The following is a 16479-nucleotide window of genomic DNA, read 5'->3' on the forward strand; positions in this document are numbered from 1 at the left end:
GATAGACCATTGGTCATAGAAGAAAAGGAAGACTCAGAACAAAGAACAAGGTTCCTTAATAACATCGATGAAGACATGAGAAATATGTGAATACGTGCTTGGCAGAGAAATGCCATGGATAGGGATGACTCGAGAGAAATTCTTAAGGAGACTTGGACCCACACAGGTTGTAAAACCAGAATGATGATGATTAAATCGATATTTTAGTTAAAAACAACCGTTATCCATTTGAATGAATCTTAAGAACCCACTTTTATTTAGCTGTTCAACTAAAGACTTCTTTCTGTTATGTGATGCTTCCATACCGGCAACGAACTCTTCTTTTAAAGCTATTCACTTTTACTGCCTACAGTTTTTTTTTTTCAATGTTCCTTCAAGTTTCTGCTTCTTATTTCCTTATTTGTTATACTAAAATGTCTCTGAATGTGTGTACATAATCCTTTATTATTTCTGTACTAGTTCCTTATTTTGTTCAAACAATTATTTCTACTTTTAATTTGATAATCATATTAAATGATTTCTTTCGTCTGCTCAGAAATATTCTAAAGAAAATTTTTGGGTTTTAGCAGATAATTCCCCTCCACAAGGGAATGTGAAGACAATAATTGATTAACTGAATTTGTATTGTCGATCAGAAATAACTAATACATTTTTTATTCAAAATCCGTAGTGAAAGTTTTAAATTTTAAACATAATAAAGCTATAAAAACTATTCCCCATATTTCTATAAAAATTGTTGGTGATAAGTCATTAATTTTTAAAATTTATGATCAATATATTGTAAGTATAAATTTCAAGGCAAACATAAAAGATTTATAAAGAAATTCTACCCCCAACAAGTGTAAATTTATTTAATTTATAATTTTTTAATTATTTTGTATTGAATCGTGGAAACATTCTAAGAGCTAAACAGCTGTTAATAAGTGCAATAACGTGAGCGCTCCCTTTTACAGCTCCCTGTGCAGCTTGGAAAGTAAGCAACTGACTGTTACAGATTGAAAATTGCAAAGAAGAGCCGAAAGATGAGCCGACATTTAACCAACCTGGAGACCACGTCAACCCCAAAACGTCTCTGTCGGACGGAGAAGACGAAGAGATCGAATCGTCGCCATCGCCCGCAGGAAATCGGCCGTTGATGCAACGATACTGTTCCCCGCCGCCGGATGTGGATAATCAGCTTATACCCCGAACCCCAGACGGTTTGGATAGATTAGCAGCGGGATTCCCGGTCCTGCCGAACTCCATGTTTAGCCATAGTATTATGTATATGAGTCATTATATGCCGGGATTATCCCACCCGGCCGCCACCCCTCCCAGCTCGTCCCTCGCCATGGCCAGTTTAACTGCTGATGAACGAAGGAAGAGGAATCGCACGTTTATAGATCCTGTTACTGAAGTTCCAAGGTTAGAACAGTGGTTTGCACTTAATACACACCCCTCACACAATTTGATTCTTAAATATACAGAGGAATTAAATTGCATGGCCTATCGACAAAAATTTCCTAGGTTAGAACCAAAAAACGTTCAATTCTGGTTTAAAAATAGAAGGGCTAAGTGTAAGAGGCTCAAAATGTCTTTGTTTGATAATCAAACTGGTACTTACCACCACAATGATCGTGATTAAATGTGTTTTAAAATAGTTATAATAAATATATTGACTTAACTAAGCTGTTTCCAGGTTTTCTTCCAACAAAAACTTCCATAGTGACAGGCCTGTATGTAAAATGTAAAAATGCTGTCTCCTTTATTTCTCCATAAGTTAGTCTCGAATTTTTCGATCCTGTATATTAATTTTTACACCTACTTGATTTTTTAGCATCGCAATTTTGATTATGGATAAGTACCTATATGTTTGTACTTTTTATTGGATTTTTTTTATACTTTCCATTGGATTGGATTTACTATTGGATTTACACAGATAAGATCGTCACATTCATAGCATAAGCCTCGGGAAACTCCAAAATAAAAATTCAACGCTATAAATTTTTAAGATTTGATCACCAAAACAAGAAATTCTACGACTAGGAAATAAGTCTGTCAGTAATTTACTTGTTTTTGGGATATATGACATGTAGTAAGTACCATTAAGTCATGTCTTTTTTACGTTCTTATCTTGAACTTTACGAACCTAAAACTAGGAAAACATGGAATAATTTACCATGACAGTAGAATCCGAAGATCTATCTGATTTGAAGATACTGATCACTATCCATTTAATTTTTTCTACTGATATTCTCATATTAAGTTTGTTTGCTGTGATATTGAAGGTGTGGAGCTGTCTTTGTAGGTCATCTTCGTTATCAGAAATTAGTACTGCATCATCGGCATAGCATAGTATCGTGATTTTATGCGCCCCCATGCGGTATCCGTGTCTTTTTCTTACTTGGTGAATTATTTGATTCATCACCATATTGAATAACAATGGGCTGAGGGAGTCTCCTTGGCGGATTCCTCCTTTTAGTTCTATGCATTCTGTTTCCCCTGTTGACATTATAACTCTGGTCTTGTTGTTCTAGTTAATTTCATTAATTATCCTTATTATCTGATGGTCTATTTGTTCAGCTTGTAATAAATTTAAGATGTCATTTCGCTTCACCCTGTCAAAAGCACTTTTTAAATCTACAAAGCACATGTATGTTGGTTTTGCATATTCAATAGACTTCTCTATTATTTGTCTGATAATAAAAGTTGCGTCTATTGTGCTGCGGTTCTTCCGGAAGCCTTGTTGTTCATATGCCATGTTCGCTTTTTCCTCGATTTTATCTTTTATGATTGCCGTTAACAATTTTAATGTACTATTCATCAGACTAATGCCTCTAGAATTTTCAGGATTTCTCGAGACTCCCTTTTTAAGTACCGGTTGCAGGAGACTTTCCTTCCATTCCGCTGGTACTACTCCAGTATTTATTATATCAACGAATAATTTAGGACCATTTTCGTAGTGTTGTTCCTTCATATTTTAGCAGTTCATTGTTTATCTTATCAGGACCAGGTGCTTTTCTGTTTTTTAATTTTTTTATTCGTTCTTGTAGCTCTTCTTCTTATATTAGTACTCTATCGTGAGTTACGTTAATGATTCTTTCTCTGTTCTCTTCTTCTCCTTCTCCATATAACTTTGTGAAATGCTCAGTCCATTGTTCCTCCGTAATCTTATCTATGCGTACAAATTCATTCATTTCTGTTTTTTTGTCTCCTTATCATCTTCCACACCTTTTTATGGGATCCACTGAGGTCGTATTTCATATCTTTGGTAAATTTCTTCCAGTGTTCTTTTTTGATGTTATCTATTTCTTGGTTTACTCTATTCCTGATTCTCACGTAGTCTTCTCGTGCCTCCGTTGTCTTCACTCCTTTGTATGTTAGGAAAGCTTGTTTCTTTTCATTTGCTAGTGCTTTCACCCTTTCGTTGTACCATGGAGTTTTGTATTCCCGTTTATTTCTGTTAATTTTTCTTTTACCTAAAGCTTCTTCCGCTGCTTGTAGGATACATTTTTTAATAATTTTCCAGGTTTCTGTTAGTCTGTTTCTATACAAGTTTTGTGTCCCTTCTTCTTCTAAGCTTTCTATGTTTAACTTTTTTTTTGTATTTCGCTTGTCTTGTGTGGTGATAGCTATATTTATTTTTCCTAGTACCAGGCCATGGTCGGATCCTACATTGGCCCGTATTATTTAATTAAATTATAGTTTTCTCTATATACCTAATTTATAGACTATTCGTAAAATTTTTATGGTGTTTTTTCACATTCCAGTCCCGTTTATCGTTTGATGCACCACTGTGAGGATTTATACAATTTCTTGGTCATTTTGCCTAATTTTTGTAAGTCTGGACTGTTTTCCCAATTTATCTGGGCTTGGTATAAGTAACATGAACCTTCGCCTACTCGATACACTCAATAAATTAGGCAAACAGAGTGCAAAAGTGACAAAAAAAACAAGAATAATGTCATTTTAACACATCTGAACATATTTCCATATATTGAAATCCATTTAACATAAGAGATACACGTAAGTGCATACGAGTATACGAGTTTTTCCGTGACATCAATCGCAATTTTCAGCATTTTTAAGTTAGGTAAAACAATAATAATCCGTTTTTAATCAAGTTTCACTTGTATTTTACCGGTTTCTATTTGCTCATAACATATCTATATCGAATTAAGTTCTGAATTAAACTTATCAACTTAAATTATTTACAAATGAATCAAACTTCAGCAAATTATTTATAATCTTCGCGCTCTAAATGGTATTTTTGTTGGAAGAAAACCTAATATTACAGTTTCTTAAACGTAGGTCAGTAATCATCGATACTGTTCATTAGTCAACCCTTATAGGATAGGTAAATATTCATTTCCAAACGTACTACTAAAAAGCAGGTCAATAATTTAGAACAATTCGTTTTTCGGAGACGACAGCTCTAAGAAATTGTCGAAAATACAAAAAGTAGAAAAATCATGAAGGACTTATGCCGAGCAGTATACCGATATTAATGGATTGCTGTGATTACGATGTTGCTGAGAATTATTTATTCTAAACATGTACAGTTTATAATAAATATAAACATTTTCTAAATAATTATTTAACGAATTCTTAATCTAGACTTAGGCAACTAAGCATACGCGTGCGTATTGAGTGTTGCCTATCATAAGAGGTTTACGTCCATAAGAATAATACTCAAAACTTTATTTGAGCCTTTAGAAAATATGTTTCTTCACGAAACTGATTTAAAATGATGCAATATTGATACCTGTTATAGGGTTACAGTATAAAGCCCTACATTTTATGTGAAAAAGGAAAGTAATTTGAGTAAAAAATATTTGTTTATGATTGTTTATATTTTGTTATGTTGTCACAAATCGTACAATTTACAAAGGATCGACACTATCGAAAAATCTTCACCTGATACTTTCTTGGCATTTTGTAATAATTTTACATCAGTTCATCTTATTTGTTTTACGTATATGACAAATAATGCTAATTCAGGGAAGCTTGCTGATAATAATTTCACTGGTTATTGTTTTCTTCTGGTAACAAAGATTCTTAATCATAGGACTACCGTTTTAGTAAATCAAATTATAATGATTAAAATCAAAGATATGAAGGACTACCGTTTTAGTAAAAATATTTACCTATTGGCTATCTGATAGCTACGCAATAAAAATTCTTGTTTTGTAAAAAGAAATGGACTTATTTGGAAGTCAATCCTGAACTAGAGGAAGCGTTTATGTTTACAGCACATTCAACATGTTACTATACCTACAGACTATATCTAGAATATCAGCAAGCATACATAAATATCACTGATATCAATACATATCACAATTTGTATGCCTCACCTAGTTTCTTCGCCCCTTGCCCTGTCCATTTCGTCTCTTGAATATAAACAATTTATACTTTACTTCTTACAACTCCCTACCCTCACCTGTGAGATTGCCGTCGAAGATTCCAATATCCTATCCTAATTGCTCTAACCTGTAATGATGTAACATTAATAAATTAATTAATTAATCAATTAATTAATATTATTAATAAAATTCTTTTTCTAATAATTTCGAATTCTATTATGTAATAAATATGATTGAAAATAATTTAAACTACGTATTTGTAGAAAATATAACATGAAATGGACTAAATAGGGCGTCGATTGGAATATTTACGTTTTGATGGTCACAGAACATAATATTGCCGCTTTTGATGCTTGCCTTGTGGTCTCTGTTCTTATATCCCTGTCACTAGTGATCTCTATTCCTGTGTAATTGAATTTCATTACTTGTTCTACAATTTTGCCGTCTATTTCTAGTTTGCATCTACGCGGCTCTTTACTGATCACTATACATTTAGTTTTTTCTTGTTATTTCATTTCTTGTTAATTTCATTAATTGTCCTTATTATCTGATGGTCTATTTGTTCAGCTTGTAATAAATTTAAGATGTCATTTCGCTTCACCCTGTCAAAAGCACTTTTTAAATCTACAAAGCACATGTATGTTCTTTTTGCATATTCAATAGACTTCTCTATTATTTGTCTGATAATAAAAGTTGCGTCTATTGTGCTGCGGTTCTTCCGGAAGCCTTGTTGTTCATATGCCATGTTCGCTTTTTCCTCGATTTTATCTTTTATGACTGCCGTTAACGTTTTAAGTTTTAAGTTTTTAAGTATCGGTAGCAGGAGACTTTCCTTTCATTCCACTGGTACTACTCCGGTATTTATTATATCGACGAATAATTCTAGAAGCCATTTGCGTAGTGTTGTTCCTCCATATTTTAGCAGTTCATTGTTTATCTTATCAGGACCAGGTGCTTTTATGTTTTTTAATTTTTTTTTTCGTTCTTGTAGCTCTTCTTCTGATAATAGTACTCTGTCGTGAGTTTCGTTAATGATTCTTTCTCTGTTCTCTTCTTCTCCTTCTCCATATAATTTCGTGAAATGCTCAGTCCATTGTTTCTCCGTAATATTATCTATGCGTAGAAATTCATTCATTTCTGTTTTTTGTCTCCTTATCATCTTCCACACCTTTTACTGGGATCCATAGAGGTCGTATTCCATATCTTTGGTAAATTTCTGCCAGTGTTCTTATTTGATGTTATCTATTTCTTGGTTTACTCTATTCTTGATTCTCACGTAGTCTTCTCGTGCCTCCGGTGTCTTCACTCCTTCCGCTGCTTGTAGGATACATTTTGAATAATTTTCCAGGTTTCTTCTATATTCTTTTTAGTCTCTAGGTTATGGCTGTTTAGCTTTTCTGTTAGTCTGTTTCTATACCAGTTTTATGTCCCTTCTTCTTCTAAGCTTTCTATGTTTAACTTTTCTTCTACTTTTGTATTTCGCTTGCCTTGTGTGTTGATTGCTATATTTATTTTTCCTAGTACCAGGCCATGGTCGGATCCTACATTGGCGAAAGATAGAGTGCGCACATTTATTATATTCTTGGGGTATATTTGTCTGTTTGTTATAATGTAGTCAATCATAGAGTTACGTCCTCTTGTATTTGACCAGGTGATCTTATGTTGTATTGGGTGGTCAAAGTATGTGTTGTTAATTCGGAGGTTATTCATTAAACAAAGTTCTAGAAGTCTTTCTCCGTTGTCGTTGAGCGTTTCTTCGTTAAATCTTTGTGTAACTTCAGCCACAGGTATGTTGCCTACTCTGGCATTTAGGTCGCCTAGAATTATTGTTTTACTACCGGCTATTGTGGTGTCCAGTAGATTTTGGAGCTGTCTGTCCGATTGCCTGAGCTCGTTTGGTTTTATCTACTCCGCTGTACAAAAATATAAATTTGTTTCTATTGGCACTTCCTTTCCCTTTCTTTTTTGTTTCGTTCAGGGACATATATCAATTTTATGGAGCTCCAATTCCTGCACAACTTCCTGTTCCCATTTGTTCCACGATGCGATGTTCCAAGTGTCAATTCGTAGATTATTTGGTCTCTTTGTCCTTTTTCTTGCCTGGTTTGTCATCTGTGTATCCGTCCAATTCCGAGGCTTCTGTTCGGTTCTCTGAGCTGCTAACCTTGCTCACCAACCTCCTTTTCGGAGGACCATTTTCTCTTCCTCGTCAGCCCTGACTCTGCCTTCCATTGTGGTTGGTTACCCAATCTTCAGCAAGGTTGATCAGGTTTTCCAGGGTTCACCCGTGCAGCCCAAGCCGCACTTCGTGGAGGTGAGGATAGGTATTCAGTAGGAGAGGCTAGAGAATCCTAACTGGAAACAGCATCTTATATTGCGCTTCACTACCGCTTTGAACCCCAACAGATATTTAAATGCTATTTATTGATGTGATGGCAAACCATGTGTCTTTTGAACTCAAAGACTCTATGTTTTTTGGATAATAGCGTTATATCAAAACCACTTTAAGCAATATAAAGTAACAGAGTCGTTACCGCAAATATTTTGATATTATGAATTTTCTTATTACACATGCTCCAGTTCTTCAATAACGTTACCATGCTGTTATTTAATCTAGCTGATAATACCTGAATATTTATTTCAATATGGAAATCTGACAGTTAAATTAGCGTTTTGTAAAAGAACTTAGGAAAATTATACAGCCTGAATATTTTAAAATATCCTATGTTATAACCTTGCTAATGAACAGTATTTAACATTTTGAGCTTTTTAACTGTTTTTAAGCGGTGAAAAACAATTCTGATTAGTGTTAAGACAATAATATTACGTACCAATAAGTTCGTTTTTTATATTTTAATTGGTACTGGTTTCTACTATAATTAATATTTCAGTATTTGGATTGGATGGTTATTTGTATGTAGTGCCAAAAAGTGATACAACTACCAAAACGTTATTAACTCTGTAATATAGTAGAGGTAGCTAACCCAACGCACTTTGCTGTGAACTAGAAAGACGTATACAATTTTTACGGATTTTAATATTTTTACATAGTAAATAAATTTAATTCTTTTTTAAATTTTTTTGTATTCTTAATTTGTTACAGCTCTAAAACTGTCTTCCATATCTTTAAGACATACATAATTGCTGCTGTATGTCATTTTTGCGTAGAGTAACTAATGTACTATGGTTTGCGAAGTGCTCCTTTACTCTATTTCTTCGGCGAGTCGATTTCCATTAGATAATTTCTACGCTTTGTTTTCCTCGATATTTCGCAAAAAAATCAAAATATTATTTGAGGTCATTGACACGATCACAATATGGTGCTATATTTCAACATTCCTATAAAGTATTCAATTTATGTATAAATTAAATGTGAATACCCTGTAGGTATTTGAAGAGTTGTGTAGTTCTAGATCCGTCAGTATTTTTTGAATATTGTCTTCCATCTGATGTTTTTTCTTTTTGTAGAATAATGTTAACTTTCTTTCGGGGTATGCTTGACGGTTAAGGTGCGTTTGCAATAGCTGCATGCAGGTGGATCAGTGATGCTATAAGGAAAACGTGAGCAAGGCTAGTGTATCCACAGTCTTCTCAAAATGATTTTGTTTCTTCTGGGCATAGATAGTAGCTCTAATGAAGAGATAATTGAGATTATATATTATTTGAGTGATTTACACTTGTGTTCAAGTGCGATTGCCATTTGTCATGGGTTTTTTTCTTGAACATGTGAAGGTATTCAAACAATAGTGACAATTACGCCATCGTCTGTAAGAAACCCTCCGCGTTGAGCGTTGGGGCCACTCCAATATATTAGGTAGAATTGTTCTATCTATTGAATCATAGGCTTGTTTAAAATCTACAAAGAGATTTTAAACGTCCATGTCATATTCCCATGCTTTGGCTAGTATTTGTTTAACTGTAAATAGTTGGTCAATGGTAGATTTATTTTGCCTAAACGATTGAGTCTTCGATTAATGATGTTTATGAGTACTTTGTCCCGAACAAAGTAAAGAGATGCCTTTGTAATTCTTACACAACAGTTTGTCTCCTTTTTTATGAATAGGGCAGATTATACTTTTCTTCCATTGTTGGGGGATTTCTTCTTCTATCCATATCTCTCGTATTAGCTGGTACATCTGTTGTGTCAAATTCCTTTCTCCTTGTTTGAGTAGTTCTGCCGGTATTTTATCTATTCGCGGTGCTTTAAGGCTTTTTTTGTATGTGGATTTCCGTTTGGACCTCCTCTAGCGTTGGGGGTCTAGTTAATTCATTTTCTTCCCCATCTTTCCCCAGTTCTTGTTGTTTTACCTCCTGCCGTGCCAGCTGCTGCCTCTGTTGTTGTAATGGTGGTTGTATCCCTTTATTTAGTATTTCCATAAAATATGTCATCCAGGTTCTCTTAATTTCGTCCATATCGCTAATGATTTTGGCCTTCTTATTTTTGCAGAGGCTAGTCTTCGGTTTGTATCCCTGTCTTAGATGTTTGATAAATTGGTATGCACTACGTGTTTCGTTTTCCTTAAACTCCCTCTCTATGTTTAGTATCCGTTGGTTTTCGTACTTTCTCTTTTTCTGCCTGCATAGTTTATCTGCTCTTCGTCTTTTGTTCTCAAGTTCTGTTTTTCTCTCTCTAGTGCGTCTGAGTATGTAATTCTGATGTGCTTCATTTCTTTCCTGTATAGCTTGTTTACATTCTTCATCGAACCATGTTCCTTCTCTCCGTTGTGTCTGTGTTCCTAGGACTTCTTTCGCTGTGTTGAGTATGATACTGCTTATGGTGTTCCATTGGTTTTCTATTGTGGAGTCTGCTCTGTTTCTTCTAGTAATTTTTCATCCACTGTTCTCTCAAATCTTTCTTGTACCTCAGAGACTTTTAGGTTATCTAAGTTTAGTTTTTCTTGTTTTGGATATGTTTCCTTTACCTGTCGACTGATTTTGCATCTAAACCGTGTCTGTACTAGCAGATGGTCTGAGTCACAGCTTGCGCCACGTCTGCTTTTTACATTTAATATACTCGTCGCCATTCTTTTGTCAGCCAGTATATGGTCTATTTGATTGATTGTATTTCCGTCAGGTGATATCCAGGTGCCCTTATGTATGTCCCGATTTGCTCTTGGTCACCATTCAACAATTCGTTTCGTCCAACAGTTGTCTTCTATTTTTTCTAGGTCTCCTGCCCAGTTCCATTTTAACATAGCAATCTTTTGGATTACATATATTACTTTTGATCGTCTTCTTATTTATTAATTGGATATGCGATCGCTAACCTTAATATTGAACATTCTCCATTCCATAGCTATCTGAGCGACTTGAAGCTTTTGGACTTCTGTTACAACTGTTGTTTCAGTTTGTTATGTCAGGACGGGCAATATCGATTGGTCGAAAGTTTTTGCCTTTAATATATTTGGTAAGTTTGATTTAAAGACTGAGATCATCATATCTTTTACATATTCCGTGTTTGTATTGAATCTATGGAGTAATCTCTGTAGACTATCTTCATCTTGGGCTATTTTGATTGTGACTTGTACGTAACAAAATATTTTGACTTGTTTGTTCCCTATGCTGTCTTCTCTTCCTTTGTTGATACTTTAGATGACTTCACTAATCATAAAATTAAAGAACATAGGGTATAATCAGTGATCTTGTCGTATGTCATTACTTAATAGATTACTTAAGTTGTCCATCTAGTCTGACTTTTATTATTTTTATTTTAATATATGTTTTTTAATAGTTTTTATTATATCCAAGTGAACTTTTTCGTTATACAAAAGATTATTTACATATTGAGTCTTACTCTTTCTAATACTATATCTATAAGTTGTTCTCCTTTAAACTGCCCAATGTTTTTCTATGAGAAGATTAATATAACATCACTGTACAGACACCTTTTTGTAGATACCACTGTATTGTCTACTGTCGGAGATCTATCAATGGAAGCTTGTTGAACTCTACTGAGTTCAGTTTTCTAGCCATATTTGGCTACCCTCAGGTTTCGCCTGTAGGGCGAGCAGTTGCCAGCGTGTGGTACGTGAAGTCTCCGGTAAGACTAACTGCATTGTGAAATCTAGTTTAGCCTATGACTCGACGTGATCATCTTAAAAGAAAATTACCTACTACATTAACAGCATAGCTCATAATCCCTACACAACATTGGACTTAAACTGAACTAGAGAACAGACTATTGTAAAAAATATTTTTATGAATGCACTGTATTCAGTATACTTCTATTACACTTGTATATAACACTTTATTAAACTGAATATTTAATTGTATACGTCTTTCTTGGCTTCTTTGATGGTGTTGTGTATATAACTAAGTAGATAGAAATCTCTTTCCAGCTTTACGTGTTATTTTTGCATTGTACCAAAGATTGTTAATAGCTTAAATATCGAGAATCGACTCTTGACACTTAGTATATGTAATATACTAAAAACTTGTATTATTCTCCATACTTACTAGTTGTCGTGTATGTTGTAGTCAATAAAACAAAATGTCTACTTGTGTACATTTCAAATTTTTGTTATATCTTGTGTTGAACATTTCTAATTCTGTATGTATGTAAATAAACGATTACAGAATCCTTCAGTCTTTATATTTATTTATCCCAAACATCACCAACATAAGCAATGAAAGGTATATCGTACCAGAAACAAAAAGCAAATGGATTAACAGAAGCAAAGGAATATCTAAAAAATTAGATCAATTGTGAGTGACGAAAATAGAGGTAAGGAAAATATGGAATTTCTAGAAACTCTCTCTGATTGCTACGTGTAAAAACAAATACTCAAAATGCATTAACATCCAGGAAAACTGTAATGAAATATTAGACAATAATACGCATCTACAGAAAAAAACCACGAAAGAAATAAAAAGAAGTGTAGAAGGAGACTTGAAATATATAGGAAAATAAATAAAAATCTGGAATAATTAATAAGAGCCCTAGATAAAATCTCAGAGTTTAAAATAAACAGCCGAATAAAGATTAAATTATTAAGTCAAAAAAGGACACAATAAGAAAAGACCCATTGGTTAAAGAGATTTCAAAATAGTCCATAGGTGCTATTAATTAAGACCAAAAACAGCAAATGATTTGCGACAACTATTTAAAATGAGCTTATATGAAAAATTTCATGATTGACAAAAAAATTTATAAAAAGTGAAACGACTCATCATGAGATCTCATCAGAATTAATAAAAAGGAGAGGAAAAAGACTTTTTAAATTAAATTATATAATAATAAACATTTGGGTAGAAGAGCGTGAAAGCTAAAAACTTTATATTGAGAGTGTTCAGAATATAAACAATGTCATTTTCACAAAATTAGAAGCTGTAGACTAAGAAAATTGCTTAACAGTAAGTACAAAATAGTAACTAGAAGAATTTTTTTATTATAAACTATCGGTCTTACTTTGCTGTCAATTGGCCTTAGTATCTCTCTCTTGCTCTCTCTCTCTCTCTCTCTATCTCTCTTTCTCTCTATCTGTGTCTCTCTTTCTCTTATCGTTTCCACATTACTGAAGATCGTGATTTCTTCCAATATTCCTAACAATTTTTCTCCATTGTCTCTATTTTCAGCTGCTCTGAGAGCTTCTCAGAATGAGTTTTCAGCTGAATTGTCAATTTAGTCGAACCATCTAGTTGGTGATCTCACTCATCCTACCAGTGCTGACATATGGGTCAGAAACATGGACCATCTCCAAAACAGACGCAAATCTTCTGCTCGTCTTCGAAAGGAAGATACTAAGAAGAATAATGGGCGCATTCTGTGAGAATGGTATTTGGAGAAGGCGATATAATTTTGAATTGTACGAGAAGTATAAAAAAATAGTAAATGGTAGAGATGTAATATCCTTCATAAAAATAGGTAGGCTTAGATGGGCTGGACATGTGTCAAGAGCAAATGAAAATTACCCACCCAGACGAACTCTATTATCGGTCCCAGTGGGAAATAGGAGTAGAGGCAGACCACGACTGAGATGGAGGGATGGTGTGGACGAGGACGCAAGGAAAATCGGCGCGGCAAATTGGCAACGGTTGGCGATGAACAGAAACGACTGGCGAAATAGACTGGGGAAGGTCAAGGCTCAACTAGAGCTGTAGCACCACTGATGATGATGATCTAGTTGGTGATCGTCCTCTTGATCTCCACGTAAAGTTTCCAGAAACAATTGATCTCTCCAAACTATCGTCACCTTTTTTTAATATCGAGTTGTTTTAGAATGAAAACTTTTGTCCAAGGTATGCGCAGCATTCTCTCCACCACCACATCTCAAAGGCATCAATCTTTTGGCGCTCGCGTCCGCAAAGAGTCCATGTCTCTACCCCGTATAGAAATATTGAGAATACAAGGGCATTCACCAGTCTCATCTTGATATTTTAAGGGATAGATCTGTCTTTCCAAACTTTAGTTAGGCGACTCATCGCATTTTTTGCCATACCAATATACCTAGATATTTGATATATTCATAGTAATCATTCCAGAAGTAGGCTTGTAGACGTCTAGTGGATGGGAACCCAATGTTTATGTAGTCACTTGGTAGTTTCTAAAGGTACTTTTACCTACAATCTAGAATCTTGCAGTAGTACAAAATATCGTTGGGTATTTTAGGTTCTGTTCCATAGATTTTGCAGTTGTAAGTTTTCATAAAACAGCCTCGCCTTGACTTACACATGCCCAGTAAGGAACTATGTTGCTCTTAATGCAAGCTGTTGATCAAAGTATTTTGTAGCTGACATAACTACAGTTGTTCAGCTCTTTCATTTCTCCTGGCACCGATATCAATTTGACACACCAGTTAGATTATAATCGCTTGACTGTCTGTAAATATATTGATCTTTCAAAATGCTTATTTAAGTTTTTACACCCACCTTTCCTCAGTTTTAGACCCGTCCTTGCATCCGGTATAACCCTATATTATGTTTCTCTTTTATCCCACCTCTCTCGTGAGCGTGTGTCCTCCTAGAAAGGTAATTTAGACCTATATTTGGATACCATGTAGTCCAAAGTCATCAGCCCTACGGCTTCATTAACAATAATAAGAGTCTTGGAAATACATAGAAGCAAAATTAGATTACAAATTGAAATTTAGAATAAAGGGAGAGAGAGAGAGAGAGAGAGCTACAATTTTACGCGATAAGCATAGCTACACAGTCAATCGATGATGCTATGACACTGCGTATTCTTTCTATATGTATTAGACCAGTATAGGATAGTATAGTAAAAAAGGCATCATAGAGAATAACAAAAATAATATAAATATGAAGAATTTCATGCACAATAAATTTAGAGTTTGGGAAAGTGATCAAATACGAACGAAAAAAATTATAAACGTAGATTATATGGTTTAATTGATCAAGTTACAAAAAATGAAGCATGAAAAGAATAATTTAAATTTACTGGTTAGAAGAATTACCAAATGAAAAGCTATAATATGCAGACAAAGGGATATTATGCAGAAACAGATGGAAAAACCCGAAATATAAATTAATTTAAAAGTAAAATTAGTATTACATTATATTTCGAAGAGTATTTAATGTTATCCGACTCACAGTCAATCCTCCTTACATTAAGACCTTGCATGAACACATATACCAACAGACTAATTGTAGATGTGCCTGAAAAGCTACGGCTCAAGGCTCCTAAGTTCTCTAAGTAGAATTGTTAGCTTTTTATGGGTAAAATGTCACTCCAAAATTTCAGACAACGAAAAAGTAGATCATTTGGCTAAAGACGCTACTTTAGTGAGTCTAGAATACAACGAGTCTAGATTTACATCTAGGAAGAAACACGTGAGACTTAATTGGGAAATCGAGTGGCAATCCTTTATTAACAGTAGCAAAAATTCATACTACAATATATATTTAACTCTTCCTTCTACTCTCGAGAAAACGAGAAAAGCTCCATCTCTCGGAAAATTTATACTATGTACGTTAGATGCCTTTTTTGACATGCTGCAGTAAAAGCATGACTAATGCCTATCAAAATAAATCTTTCAGAAAGAGATACATGTGAATAAGACGGCAGATTTGATGACCTTAATCGCTGGATGTTTCCGTGACGGCATAATCAAGAACCCAATCAATAAATTCTTATTTCAAGCCATGCCCCAGCAACAAATTACACTGCTGCAGAACGTTATTGAAAATAAGAGAAGTGACTGGAATGGGTCGAAATAGACAGCAAGGACACATAAAAGACAAAAAAGGAGTACTTCCGAATAGAATAGTATAGAATATCTGTTGGACGAATTCAGAACTCATGGTTGAAGAATCTACGTGATTGGTATCAATGCAGATCAATTGGTTTGTTTAGAGCAGCAAGTTCAAAAATAAAAATAGCCATTATGATTGCCAACCTCCGTAGGGAGACGGCACTCTAAGAAGAAGAAGAAGAACGTTGTTTCTTTTATCTATTTAAGTAGTTAACACCATATTATTAGATCGATTTTATGGAATTCTTCAAACGTACCAAACGAAAAATTTAAACTGCTTTTTTCATACAGTGGGTGTGTGAATGCGAAATGTAGGACTTTAGTTGCAGTATTTACTACTCTATCCTTGTATTGTTTGTTTTTCAAAAAAATCGCTGTGAAGGGCACCTTAGCGTGAAGTGTGTGTGCTTGTTCAATACTTTTTGTACATCACCAATAGTGTGCTTAATAGGAAGGTAATGAAATTCAGTGAATGAACGAAATAGGAAATTGTTACATATAAATTTAAAGGAAGTTATAAAAGTTAACTGTTTTTACTTATTCAACCAATTGTCTGGCTAAATAGGTCTTAAACCTAAGGCCAAAAACATTAAAGTAAAATTAAGATAATTTACATAATTAAGTTTATATGAGGAACAGCGAAAGATATTGGTTGCTTCAATTAATTCTTCAAGGAAAAGTAGAAGGAAAACTGAAAAATCTACGTACGTTATTTAACATTTCTTTCCTCTTCTTCTTAAGCCTTAAGTAATCCAACTTTGGACATAGGCCTCCACCAAATCAATCCAGTGTTTTCTATTTTGCGCCCCTTGCTTCCAGTTGTGTCCTCCGATCCGAGTGGTTTAACACAACAATCACAAATCTTTTCAGAGATGATCACCAACATCCGAAACGGATAGGCACTACAATAAGAAGAAGAAGTTTAT

General features: G+C 34.3%; 1 protein-coding gene across 1 annotated transcript in view; it reads left to right on the top strand.

Annotated features, from left to right (window-relative positions):
* The window catches only part of dve (SATB1_N and homeodomain domain-containing protein dve), a 189949-nt gene extending 178037 nt beyond the window's left edge, over positions 1 to 11912 (top strand). Inside the window, exon 5 of the mRNA XM_072545959.1 lies at positions 995 to 11912. Within this exon, the coding sequence (XP_072402060.1) occupies positions 995 to 1624 (630 nt within the window). The 3' untranslated portion in view covers positions 1625 to 11912. The remainder of the gene's footprint in view (positions 1 to 994) is intronic.
* Positions 11913 to 16479: the final 4567 nt, after the last annotated feature.

Source organism: Diabrotica undecimpunctata, chromosome 10 (assembly GCF_040954645.1).
Source record: "Diabrotica undecimpunctata isolate CICGRU chromosome 10, icDiaUnde3, whole genome shotgun sequence".
NCBI lineage: Eukaryota > Metazoa > Arthropoda > Insecta > Coleoptera > Chrysomelidae > Diabrotica > Diabrotica undecimpunctata.